Below are 13179 nucleotides of genomic sequence, written 5' to 3'. Positions count from 1 at the left end.
CCACCCCTGCCCTGCCTTCTCTTTCAGGAATCCCTCTGCCTTCCCTAGATCCTGGTGGCCTCTCATCGTCCCTCCATCTCTCTTCGTTGTTCCTGTCCCCACAGCCAACCATGGCCCAGGGCACTGTCGCTGTGTCTCTGAGTCGCGTCAGGGCAGCCAAAGCTCTCTCCTACTTCCCACAGTTATGGTCTATGGTGAGGCATCCTATAGTAGCAGCAGGGGTCTGTAGTCAGTTGGCTGGCCCATCAGCGAGTACCTCAGACACCTACTGAGACCATGCCTACTGGGTGAGAGGCTCAACAAGAGCAGGTGAAATGCATTGCCCACCTCCACAAATGACCACAGACCATGATAAAGGCCTGAAGGTGGGGTCCTTGAAAGCTGCACAGTGCTTGCCCCCGCTCACCCCGGAACCTATTGAAGCCCTGGATACTGCTGCCGCCACAGGGGACCATGCTGGTGGCATGTAACACAGGGTGCTGCTCACCATCAGGGAGACCAGCCGGGCCCGATATGTGGACTGGAGGAGCCTCCTTGGCGGCCGCAATTTCAGCTTTATGTAGAGCAAGGTTATAACTTCACGAGCCACATGATAGTTGGCGGCCAGAGCCTTCCACAGCGGTAGAATCCACCTGATGAGACAGGGACAAGGCCACCAGTGGAAACACTGAGAACAACACTGCGGAGAGGCCTCTTATGAATGCTGACCATCAGAAGGATATGGGAAAGTGGGCCCTGGGGATAGGTAGTAAGAGAGGGGCTCTGAGGTCTATGTTCTATGATGCTTCGTCTGATTCCTGCATGAGTCCCAGTCTTACAGCCCTTCTTTTTAGAATCCCAAGTAAATAGCTGCCCTATAACCTATCTTTTCTCTTGGAAGTAGGGGTAAGCCCCCTAGCCCCCCTCCACTTAGATAGTCTAAAGAGAAGAGAGAAGCCAGCAAAGCCAGGAACCACTCCAGGCAGAGCTCACAAGTCCTCAGTTGCACTTGGCTCCCTGTAAAAGTTCTGAGATCAGCCAGTGTCCCTGTCACGTCCCACACTGCCAACTATATACATATATTCATGAGGTGCTTAGCATATGGCTAGCCACCTAAGGACTGACAGGCTTATGGCTATGCTGCAGTTGCCAGCAGCCCGGAGCCCCAAGCCATGTTCTGAATTTGTAAGGCTTCATTGTCAACAAACTGCCTCTTGAATGACTATCTAGGGTGGCAGCTGGAATCAAGACTTACTGGGGCTCTGGGGCCATGGATGACCTGTGGATAGGTAAAAGGGTGTCTTTGTGTATCTTCACAACCTTTGACTGGTCTGGAGCTCTGCATACAGGTCAGCCTCTGGTGACTGTGAATCTGAGATTGTTTCTACGCCAATGCTAGAACCCTATTTAATTCCCAAACACCTTCAGAGTCCCTCTGGCCATAGTCCCGAGTCACGAAAGAGACAGAACCCTCAAATGCCTATCTTGCCTAGTGTGCTAAGTAAACTATGGCCCAAGAAGGTGGACCAACACATGCCTGGATGAGGATCACATTGGAGTGTCTGGGTCAAGAGAAGATATACCTCTCTGAGGGATGACATAGGGATAAGATCACCTCCACCACCTCCTGAATATGCTGGGTCCCCAGAGCCAAGGTGGCCTGACTTATGGTCTGCTGGACACTCTTGGAGTGGATGTTCGGCAGCTCCTGGAACAGGCCTTGCAAGAGCTCAGCTATCTGCAAGGTGGAATGCAGCTTCAGACAGGGCCAAGCCCTCTGAGTTCCTGGTAGGATTTAGCTTTACAGCTCAGCTCCCCCATCTCCATCACTGTTGTAACAAAAGTAGGATGAACAAGCCAACAGGAACGCTGTGGTTGACCCTGTAAGAGGACCCAAGTGGATGGGGTCTGGCTGTCTCTAAAGATGAATTTTCAATTTAGTTGGTGAAGCCCAACTGGAGGGCAGTTTAGAGCTGCCCTCTCTGGGCCACCTGTGAGGCAGTGAGGCAGTAGAAGATGGGCCCGGAATCTGCTGGACAAAAGCAGCTGGCCAGAAGTCCACTGGGACCCCACTCATGGGCTACTAGGGTCATCACTCATTGTCTCTGTGATTATGTGTGAATGAGAGGGTGTGGTGCACGCTCACATGAGCATGTACACACAGTCAGAAGGGAGCCACGGCCACCCAGCCTCACCTGCTCCTTCCTGAAGCCAGGCTCCACACAGATCATCAGCAGGAGCTTGCCAGCAAGGTCACAGCGGAGGCGATTACAACTGTCTAGACTGTGCACCAGTGTGAGGAGCAGTTGTGTGTGCTGCGCCACCGTCAGGTCCTCCTTGAAGACCTGTGTGGAGGCAAAGGCCAGGGAGGGGGAAATCTCTGGTCAGCAGTGGCTCAGGCCAGGCAGAGGGTCCAGTCTCTTACCATAGAGGAAATGAAAGTCTTGTACACAGTTATGTAAGAGCTATGGGCAAAGGTTTGCAGGGTTCCAAAGGCCCCATCCTACCCTTACTCCAGGCTGCTGTGAACTGTATAGTTCCTCTACCTTGAGGCCATTGCTTGGTGGCTACATATGTGCCTTCCATAAGCTCCTAGCTGCCTAGTCTCTGAAGACTTTCCCAGGGGACAATGGTGGTAAACAGCCTTGTAAGGAGTCTCATTGCCCAGTTCTTGCTGGATCACAATGATGACCAACTCCTGGCCAGATCTAGCCATTCTCTGTCTTGCTTCCCCATTCCACTGTCTTTGAACGATGGGACCCAATCTGCTTTCTTAGGAAGGAGGCCACTAGGACAACAGATTCAGCCTAGTGCATGGCCCAGGAGACACCAGGGCTGGAAAGTGTCACTGCTTCTGACTCAGCCAGTCCCAGGAGCAGCTGGATCCAGACCCAAGTGACCCTCACTTGGAAGGAAAGAAAACTGAGGCCCAGGAAGATGGGATGACTGACCCAGAGTCATCCAGTCATGGAGCTTTGACACAAACCCAGCCCTGATCTTCTCTATCCAGTGTAGTAGGCAGATTGAGCCTGAGAAGAATACAGGAAGGGTGTGGCATGAAAGGTCAGAGAAGGGGTGCTTCTCAAGTTTACATAGGATGGAGGGGCAGTGCTAAGAACAGTGTATCCCCAAGAGAACAGGATAGACTAGCTTCTTTTGACCCCAGAGATACAAGTGAGAATTTTTGCCCCGTGGGTTTAAAGGTCCTATCTGAGCAGAGGCTGGGAGGGGAGGTACAGACAGAGAACTTCCTTAGAAAGAGCAGAAGTCCATCCCATCCTTGTTCTGCCCAACCCACTTGCCTGCACATGTCCCTGGGACCGTTAGGCCCCATCTATTCAGGCCTGGGAGAGGGGAGGAAGGAACTGCATAACCACTGTACTCTGAGGCCATCAGAGGCCCAGGCACCGCCTGAGCAACCTCACCTTCACCAGGTGGTAGAGCTTCATCTCCCACTCTCTAAATACGTTGCTTTCAAAGTGCTTCATCTTACTCCATTGCGTGGACTCCACCATCTTCCCTGTGTACAGTTGTGCTCAGGAGGAGGGCTGCTTCTCTCCCAGCCACCTCGCCCAGCCCTGAGCCCCTGCCCCTGCCCCACTCACCCTTCTGTTGGAAAACAAGCTCCATGAGGAGGTAGACACAGATGTGAGAATGCTGTTGTGTGACCTTGTCTCTGTCCTGCCACAGGAGAGTCAGTATGCCTATCTGGTGACCCAGCATGGATGGCACAGCCTCTTTCTGGAGAGAGTGGGGCAATAAGTAAAGCCAAGTCTGGCTTCTTTGTGCTGCTTCTTCCTTTCACTCCTGTTCCCAGCACCTTTGCGAGACACACTGGCTAGGGTTTGCGAGGGGCCCCGTCCCACCTGGCAGAGCACTTCACCTCCCTGACCTGTCTTCTCATTGGGAAAGGGCATTTCTGTTTTTAACAATAAAAGGCTGGGCATGCCCATTACTTCCTTCAGGCAGCTGTGTGCAGATGTGCCTGTGGATATGTATATGTGCCTGTAGGCTTATGTTTGTGTGTGTGCATGCATGCATGCGCGTGTGCTAGTGTGTGTGTATGAATGCAGGCATGCCAGTGTGTGCATGTGTACCTGCATGATGGTATATGTATGTGTGTGTGTGCCTGTATGTATACATGCATGACTGTGTGAATGTGTCTACCTGTGAACACACACATGTGCTTGCGTGTGCATCCATGCCCGTATTTGTGTGTGCATGTGTTTGCCAGAGTCTATCCATGTATGCTGATGTGTGGGACTCATTTCTCTTGGCTGCTTTAGGACTCTCCTGTCCCTCACTGGTCTTTGACAATTTGTGCTGTGGTGTGCTCCCATGTGTTTTCCTTCGAGTGCATCCTGCTTGGGATTTCTTGATATTCCTATCTGGAGGTGTGTACTTTCTCAGCCAAACTGAGCAGTTTCTACCACAGCAGTACCACCTCTGCTGCCCCAGCATCTCGCTTCTCCTGGGGTTCTGCTTGTATTCCACACTGATCTATACCCACTGGGCTTTTGTCCTATTCTGCTGGGCTTTCTTTAGGTTCCTTTGTCCTGGCTCCAGTTCTGTTTTCTTCTGTGGTGGCTGAGCTGCTGATTAAGGAAACCGGTGGCTTTTCATCTCGGATGTGTGCTTCCTTTGAAGTTCTAGACTGTCCCTCCAACTCTTTTGTGTGGTTACCGTGTCTTTCTTAGTATCATTGATTTCCCTTGCAGTTGTGGGGTCCTTTAACTTCCTGAACACAGCCACACACCATGTGCTGTTTCCTCCGTTCCTTTTACCATAAGCAAAGTGACAGAGACCTCCTGGCAATGCTCACTGTGATGATAGGGACATGCTGTCTCCTCTGAATGTCCAGCCTCTGAGATCTGGAGGGTCACATGGTTAGAGCTTGACTTTGGTGAGTCTCTGGTGCCCAAGTAGGTTAGACCCAAACAGAAGCCATCCCAGGCTGGGCCATTCTACACTGGCGGTGTCTGTGGGTTTGGAAAGTGGTCTCATGAGGATTGTGAAGCAATCCAATGGGACAAGGTCTTGGGACAGGGACAGCTCTGATCTGTAGAGTCTCTTTCTCCCTATGTGGTCCACACTGCTGTCCTCTCAAAGTGAAGCTTCTGCTCCAGGCTTGGGGGATGACAGACCAGAACACCCTGATTACTGTCAGCTTAGGATTTTTTGTATCATCAGTGAATCCATTGTTCTGTGAAGCCCATTATCGGATGCTTTTTTTTTCTGAAGTCCACAGGCTGAGCCTCTCAGCTCCCTGCCAGATCCCAACACCCAGATTAGCACTGTGGCCTGAGTGTGCAGCAGCCATCACGCACCTGGCTAGCCACCCCACCTGGGAGCACACAGCCAGGGCAGACTCAGGAGTCACTTCAGTTGGTGAGAGGTGTCCAGACTGATACCTACTCAGAAGGACCTCCTATGGCCTCCACTTGTATTGTGCCCAGGGTCTAACCACATACCATTACAAACCCAAGACTCACTCAAGTCCTCGCAGGGACATTTCCACCTCCCCTGACTGACCCTTCTCCTCTGGGGGCCTGAGCTCCCTGAGAGTGACCCTGAGCACAGAACAGTGTTCCTCTTTCCCCTCTGTAAAGGACAGTCCTTAGCTCCTGAGTAGAACAGGTCTCACTGCCCCAGTCAACCCCAGCCTGCCCCAACCTGGATCCCCAAAGCCAGCTTCGCAAGGCCCAAACTCACTGTTTCTGGTAAAGCTCTCACCTGCATCAAACCTCAATCAGGTCTAACTGTGCTAGGAGGACCTTACAAGCCATTTCATTTTCAATACCAGAGCTTTAATTTTGACTTCACTTCAAACATGGAAGAATAGCTCAGAATTCCTGTGTGCCCTCAAGCAACTGTTCCCCCTTAGTTACAGTCTGCTCTCTTTGGAGCCTTCTGTTCCCCTCCCTTCTTCTGACAGAGGACACTGGGCATTTTACTTCAAACGCCCCTAGTGTCTGTTTCATACTAATCAGAACACTTAGCAAAAAATGCAAGTCACAGTCACAAAAATCTAATTCAACATCAGCATTATTATCTAATCCATAGTCTATATCCGAAGTTCATCGGTTGTCCCAATACCACACACACAACACTACACAACACAACACTACACTACACTACACTACACACACAGTACTCTTTATTCACACAACACTCCTCACACATGCCTTACAAACATACCACACAAGAGCTCGACATATGCTTAAATAGATGTACATGCACACACACACACACACACACACACACATCCATGTGTATTAAGAGAATCTAGTATTCAGCTCTGACTCTAGTACAAAGCCACATTCTCTTTCTCTGATGGCAGTCCTAGTCTGTTTGCAGGAGATCCTTCCTTCCAGACCCCACCCGCACACATCATCACTCATAAATTAAATTTCAGAATATTTAGAATATTGTGCAGAATAAAGTTTCAAACCAATGATATTGCAAAGACCAAACTACAGAATTTTTAGCAGTCTTTATGGTAATTTGTATTTAAGATTGCAGTTACAGAGAGGTTACAAATAAAGTCCATGCAAAATTCAATAGTTTTGGAAGTATAAATATTCCCATGTCTGTATCCTCTTTCTGCTGCTGTAACAGAGTCCTTGAGGCTGGATGACTGACAGAGCAGTTTACTTAGCTCACAGTTCTGGATGCTAGGAGACCTGACATCAGGCAGTGAGTGCCTTCTGGAGAGGGCCTCTCTCGATGTGTGCTGAATGACATTTGGCACTAATGCATGCCAGATCAGAGTGTGGATGACAAGAAAGACTCAAAGGGTAACCAGTTCCTGAGAGAGGCCAGTTTCAAGGTAAAAACATAATTCGCTCTGATGGAGCTCACCCCCCAACATCTCCATCAGTTTCCACACTTCAGCCATAGCACCCAACACTCGCCATCTCAGCTATATCTCTTCAGTTCACCCCTGTGAATGGCTGGATGGGGGTTGCCATAGTTACTTGCATGTTCTTATTGCTGGACATCTATAGGGTTCTCAGATCGGCTCCAGTATGAATAAAACCATATAGGTGTTCTTGCATAAGCCTTTCTGTGGATATAAATTTTCATTCCTCTTTGGTAGATATCAAGGATCAGACTTATTCAGTTAGGACATAAGTATGTATTTAACTTTCAAAGAAACTGCTGGAAGTTCTGCCAGGCAATTTTAACATCCTACACTCCCCATGCTGTGTGAGACATTTCCGGGACTCCACACCTTGGCCAACACTTGCTGTTCCCGGTCTTTAATTTTACTCTTCCAGTGGGTGGGTGGTGGTACCTCGTGGTGGTTTTATTTGCATTTCCTTTTTGACCGGTTATGTGGGGGCACATTCATTTTCATGAGTTCTGCAATGTCCCTTTTATCTGCTGCCCATTTTAAGAGCCGGAGAGTTTTCTTTACTGAGTTATAGTTGAGCTCCTTTTCTGGACACAAGTCCTCTGCAAGATACACGCATTGCACACACTTCCTGCCCATCTGTGCCCTGTGACTGCTGGGTGCACAAAAGTTCCTCATTTTGCTGAGGTCAATTTTCTCAATTTTGATTTTGAGATGGGGGCCTCATATAGTCCAGGCTGGTCTCAAACTCAGTATGTAACCAAGGATAACCTTGAACCTCTGATCTCCCTGCCTCCACCTTCTGAGTTCCACAATGGCAGGTATACACCATCAAACCTGCTTCATGTAGTGGCTGAGGGTCCAGCCTAGGACTTGGTGCACCCTAAGTAAGTGCTCTACTAACTGAACTACATATGCCCCTAGCCTGTTTTACCTCATTGTTAGTTTCTGCCTTCTGAATGCTGTACAGTCAATCTGTCTGCCCTTCCTTTATGAGGATAGTCTGACTTGTTCTAGAGATCTGGAAGTTCTCAGCTTTCATTTAGTGATCTTCATCCTCTCCTTCCTTCTTTTTTTTCTCCCCTGTCCCTCTTCCTCTCCTCCCCCCTTCCTGACAGGATTTCACTATATAGTTCATGCTGGCCTCATGCAATCCTCCATCCCTTCTTCTGAGTGCTGAGCTAACCACACCTGGCCTGCTTAGGATTGTCCTGAGGTATGGGGTGATAGCTGACTCCCACTGCCCTAAGGAACTTGACTTGTCTCAGTCCTTCCCATCTAAGCCAGATGCCTCCATGTGAGGCAGCTGGAGAGTGAGGGCACGGGGACAGGGTGACTTTCTCTCAGCTTCTCCATTCCCAGCTCTAAGATGAGCTGTTTTCAGGACTGTCTAAGACATGGGCCCCCACACTGCAGCTTTCCTGACCAGATGCAGGCTGTTTCATCAGACCCCCTGCCCTTCTTACTCCTCCAGTCTCTGCCCTCTGTTGGGTCTCTGTTTTTGGTTTAGGGATTTCCTCAAGCCACCCCGCTGAGCTGTAGCCACAGCCCCCAGCTTGAGGGCTCCAAGAGTGCCTATGGCTAGACCATGTTCCTGGATGCTGACCTCCATCCCCCCTATCAGGTGCTCCCCATGGCTTTGGGGTATGGGGAACTCACAGCAAGCTTCAAAGAGTCCACAACATATTGCAGAAGCAGGTAGGTGGACTGGACGGCCCGACTGCGCTCATGGATCTTGTCAGACTTCAGCCAGAATTCTATGTGCTGGGGTGAGTATAGCAGAGAGTGAGATCCTGGGCCCACATACCCCCATCGCAGCCAGCTCTAAATGAGCTCCAAGGAGAACTGCAGGAAGGGTGACAGCCACCCAGCCAGAGCACTGGCCCCCTTGTCTGGTCATCAATCTACTCCTTCATCTCTGGGGTGCCTCACAGCTCTGGGGCATCTTAGATACAGGGAAAACCCAAGAAACCTTCGTGTTTGTTCACAGCCAACACAATTCTGCTAACACCAGCCAAACTCAGCCTATGGTAGACACAAGCATCCTTCAATTCAACTAAACTTCAATATTATCAACCTGCAAGCCATGTCAGGTCCCACAGGTTAAGGGCTCTGTCCCCAAAACTTCCCTGATTCTGGAGCCAGTCACAAGCCCCAACTGCGGCTCATGCTTCAGTCCAGCCCACTATAAATTTTGTTAGGCCACCTTTCATTATTGTAACAAAACACTCAAAGCTGACTACTTAACAGAGCTGTTTGGTTATTTTGGCGCATGGCTCTGGAGGACTCAGACTGATGATGGCCTTGGTTACAGTCCTAAGGTGCTAAGGGACACCACATCATAGAGACAGGAAACATATATATGCCTGTTTTTTTCCCAACTCCCTCCACATCTCATAAAGGCTGTCACAGGAGGACTTGGGGTATGGCTCAGTGTTAGACCATTTACCTAGCATGTTGAAGATCCATGTACAAGCGTCTGGGTTCAATCTTTACCTAGTACTATGCACACACACAGAGGTCCAACCATGCAGTTTTCTGCCTTACTCCCAACACTCTGGCTTAGGCTCATAGCCTTGAAGTGCCTCACAGTGGGGACTAGTTTTCAACAGCTACCAAAGGGCACTAAATCTGTGTTCTACCACACCCATGGAGACCCTGCCACTCCTTCCTTAGAGTCATTCAATTTACTGGAGCAATGTACACAACTTGGGGACACTCAGATGTGTTTGCCCATTTATTATTGAGGGCATGGTAAGGTCATGAACAAACATCACACAGAAAGAACACAGAGGGCCACAAAGCTCCCATGTTGTTCCTGGTCTTGTGCCAGGTTTGGATCTCAAAGGTTCAGACATTGGGAAGTCTCCTGAGCCTTGAGCTCTGGGGATGTAAGCCTGGGTGTAGGGTTGATACACAGTTACCTCAGAAGGTTCTGGGGTTCTGGATGGGCTCTAGATCCCCAGTGTGATGGTTTGTATATGCTTGGCCCATGGAGAAACTCTATTCAGAGGTATGGCCTTGTTGGAGTAGGTGTGTCACTATGGGTGTGGTCTTTAACACCCTCATCCTAGCTGCCTGGAAGCCAGTATTCTTTTTTTTTTAATAATTTATTTATTTTTTCTCAAATCGTAATTTATTCACACAGGAGTTATAAACTCAGGAAGGCAGGATGTGGGGAAGGGGATGACACTGGAGTGTGGGTGTTCAGGGGGAATACAGATACCTTTCAGAACCGGGTATCGGCTGGGTGAAGGTTCAGGGGACAGGTCACTATGACTCTGCCTATGACTCACTTGTCCTTATCTAAGTTGGTATTGTCTGCCAAGGGGAAGCCAGTATTCTACTAGCATCCTTCAGATGAAGATATAGAACTCTCAGTTCCTCCTGCACCATGCCTGCCTGGATATTGCCATGTTCCCACCTTGATGACAATGGACTGAAGCTCTGAACTCATAAGTCGACCCCAATTAAATGTTGTCCTTATGAGAATTGCCTTGGTCATGGTGTTCACAGCAGTAAAACCCTAAGACAAATGGGGAGCACATACAGGCAACAGGGAGGCCATAAGGGGTACCAGGGAGAAGTATAGTGACCTTGCTTTCAGTTGGTAAGTTGGTAGTGACACCTCTCTCTCTCTCTCTCTCTCTCTCTCTCTCTCTCTCTCTCTCTCTCATCTGTCCATCTGTCTCTTCTCTTACCTGGCTTTTTTCCCTTCTACTACATCTCTGTCTCTATCTCTCTCATCTCTATCTTTGTATCTGTCTCATTTGTCTGCCTACCTTGATCTAATTTTGTCTCTTCATACCACACACACATATACACCCCCTACACACACACATACACACATACACACGTGCACCCGCTGCCACACACACACACACATTCACACATACACACATGCACCTGCTGCCCCCACACACACACACACACTCCACAGCAGCCCAGGCTGGTTCACAGGCCTCACCTGCAGGAGGAAGCAGACCTCATCCATGCTCGGGTTCTCAGCGATGAAGTTCTGGAGAAGTAGGTCGAGAGCACGGACTGTCTTCTTGTACAGCAGCTGACAAAGGACAGGGCCATTTACCATCATGTAGCCAGGCCACCTAGTGGTCTGTCCAGTTCCTCCATGAAGGCTGAGAGATATCTACTTTTCTGGGCCTAACTCTGGCAGGTGAGGCCAGAGCACACCGTTGGTAATGGCTGGATAGTGAGACCTGCTCCCTGACAGGTTTTGCTTTGTTTTAAGAGGAGGTGTGGTGTGAACACACAGGTCCCTCAGGCATGTCCTCTGAAGTTCTGCCCACTCCTCTCCTGATGCCTGCTGTTCTGCACTCTTTCCTAATGTTTTCCCAAGGAGGATTTTTGGCTAATGTCTTAGCCATTGAAAACTTAGCAGATACAAATGAAACATCTTAGTTAGTTGGTTAGTAAGTTTGTGTTTGTTTTGCTTGGTTTTTTGTTAGTTTTGTTTTGTTTTGCTTTGTTTTGTTTTGTTTTGAAACACAGTTTCTCTGTATGGCCCTGACTGTCTTGGATCTGGCCTCAAACTCAAAGACTGTCCTGTCTCTGCTTCCCAAATATTGGAATTGGCCATGCAATGGTGGTGCACACCTTTAATCCCAGCACTTGGGAGGCAGAGGCAGGTGGATTTCTGAGTTCAAGGCCAGCCTGGTCTACAGAGTGAGTTCCAGGACAGCCAGGGCTACACAGGAGAAACTTGTCTAAAAACAAACAAACAAACAAACAAACAGTGGAAATAGCCATGAACATGCTTTAAGCCGAGCCTTACTTCTTTCCCAGATTGAAAATTTCCAATTTTCTACCAATCTCACAAGCAGAATAGGAGAAGCCATTTCCAGTGAAAGATACAGTTTAGCCCCCTCATGTAACCTTAGCAACCCGTGATCTCACCCTGTCAGACTGCAGTCCTACCACTTCTGGAAGCACCTAGGAATCTCATTTACCTAAAAGAAAGTCCTTAGTAATCAGCTGAACTGGAGCTTGAGAGCCGCTGATGTGATTTATGTCCCCATAGCTGATGTATTTAAGCCTGACTTTTTCACACTTGGGTGTGTCTTCTGCCCCTTTGGCTGCCTCAATTTCTACCAACCCCCTGCTAAATCTATGCTAAACTCTCTTCCTAACAATACACAACTCTGCTTCAAATTGAGTGGTCTTGAAATTCCTTTCTTCACAAAGTCATAAATCTTGGCTTTCCTTGAGTATGTGTCCCTGAAAGGAATTCTTCATGCCTCTGCAGGGAGCAGCATAGGCCTGTCTGTCTCTCAAGAACAGTAACAGCATCTCTTATTTCATTGTTGCTGCTTAAATACCTGACAGAAGCAACTTCAAGATTTGTTTTGGTGCACAGCTCAGTCCACACAGTGCATCACAGTGGCAAGGCATGGTGGGACGGCATGGTGACCGTAGCAAGCTACTTGGGCTGTGGTGACAGGAGCTTGCGGCACACTTTCTCACATGACACAGAGAAAAGAGAAAGCTCAGGCTGGAAGCAGGGCCAGGCTCACGCTGGTGATCCACTTCCTCCATCTAGGCCCCAGACTCCAAAACTGCACCACCAGCTGGATACCAACAATCAGAGCCATGGGCTCGTGGGGGAGTTTGCCAGAGCTGTGGGGTGCAGCGTTCTATTCTTTACACTTCCTTTCAGCTGCCCCCATAAATTACAGCGGAAACCTCAAACTACAAAACTTCTAACAGAAAACCCAAGCAGTCTCTGTGACCCTTTGGTCAGCACACTTCCTAGGCATCACACCCGGAGCACAGGCCAGGAAAGAAAAACCAGCAGGCTTTTCTAACCAGTAGCAACTTCTCTTCAGAAGTCACAACCTAGAGAATATGAGAAAGCCTGGACTTGGAGAGATTTTCAAATACCAACTACAGGCTTACAGATAGAGTGCAAGTGGAACTTTAAGAACTGCATAGGGGAGCTAGCAAGATGCATCATGGGGGTAAATGTCTTTGCCGTTAAACCTGGAGACCTGAGCTAGATGCCAAGGACCCACATCGTAGAAGGAGAGAAACAATTTCCTCAAGTTCTCCTCTGATCTCCACATGTGCACCACAGAACAATACAGTACAGTACAGACAGACAGGCAGGCAGGCAGGCACACAAACACGCACACGCATGCGCGCGCGAACACACACACACACACACACACACACACACACACACACCAAGCATGATTACAAATAAAACTAGTTTTAAAAAAACCTACATAGAAGCCCATTTCGAAGTCATCTGTGAGAGCTGAATATATATTTCACTAAGGTTGAACACATGACAAGGTGCTCATCCCCACGGCCAAAACAGAGGTAAC

The 13179-nt window shown here is 48.9% G+C and overlaps 1 protein-coding gene across 1 annotated transcript in view; it reads right to left on the bottom strand.

The window, feature by feature from the left end:
• The window catches only part of LOC114625933 (maestro heat-like repeat family member 5), a 32274-nt gene that overhangs the window by 7226 nt on the left and 11869 nt on the right, over positions 1-13179 (bottom strand). The window contains exons 11-17 of the mRNA XM_028773299.1: positions 10803-10898; positions 8495-8599; positions 3585-3720; positions 3405-3499; positions 2175-2324; positions 1563-1717; positions 488-632 (exon numbers count right to left, since the gene is read on the bottom strand). Of these exons, the coding sequence (XP_028629132.1) occupies positions 488-632; positions 1563-1717; positions 2175-2324; positions 3405-3499; positions 3585-3720; positions 8495-8599; positions 10803-10898 (882 nt within the window). The remainder of the gene's footprint in view (positions 1-487; positions 633-1562; positions 1718-2174; positions 2325-3404; positions 3500-3584; positions 3721-8494; positions 8600-10802; positions 10899-13179) is intronic.

Source organism: Grammomys surdaster, unplaced genomic scaffold (genome assembly GCF_004785775.1).
Source record: "Grammomys surdaster isolate TR1022 unplaced genomic scaffold, NIH_TR_1.0 224, whole genome shotgun sequence".
NCBI classification, from domain to species: Eukaryota; Metazoa; Chordata; class Mammalia; order Rodentia; family Muridae; genus Grammomys; species Grammomys surdaster.
The sequence above is the reverse complement of the archived record's forward strand: the minus strand, read 5'-3'. Positions and strand labels throughout refer to the sequence as shown.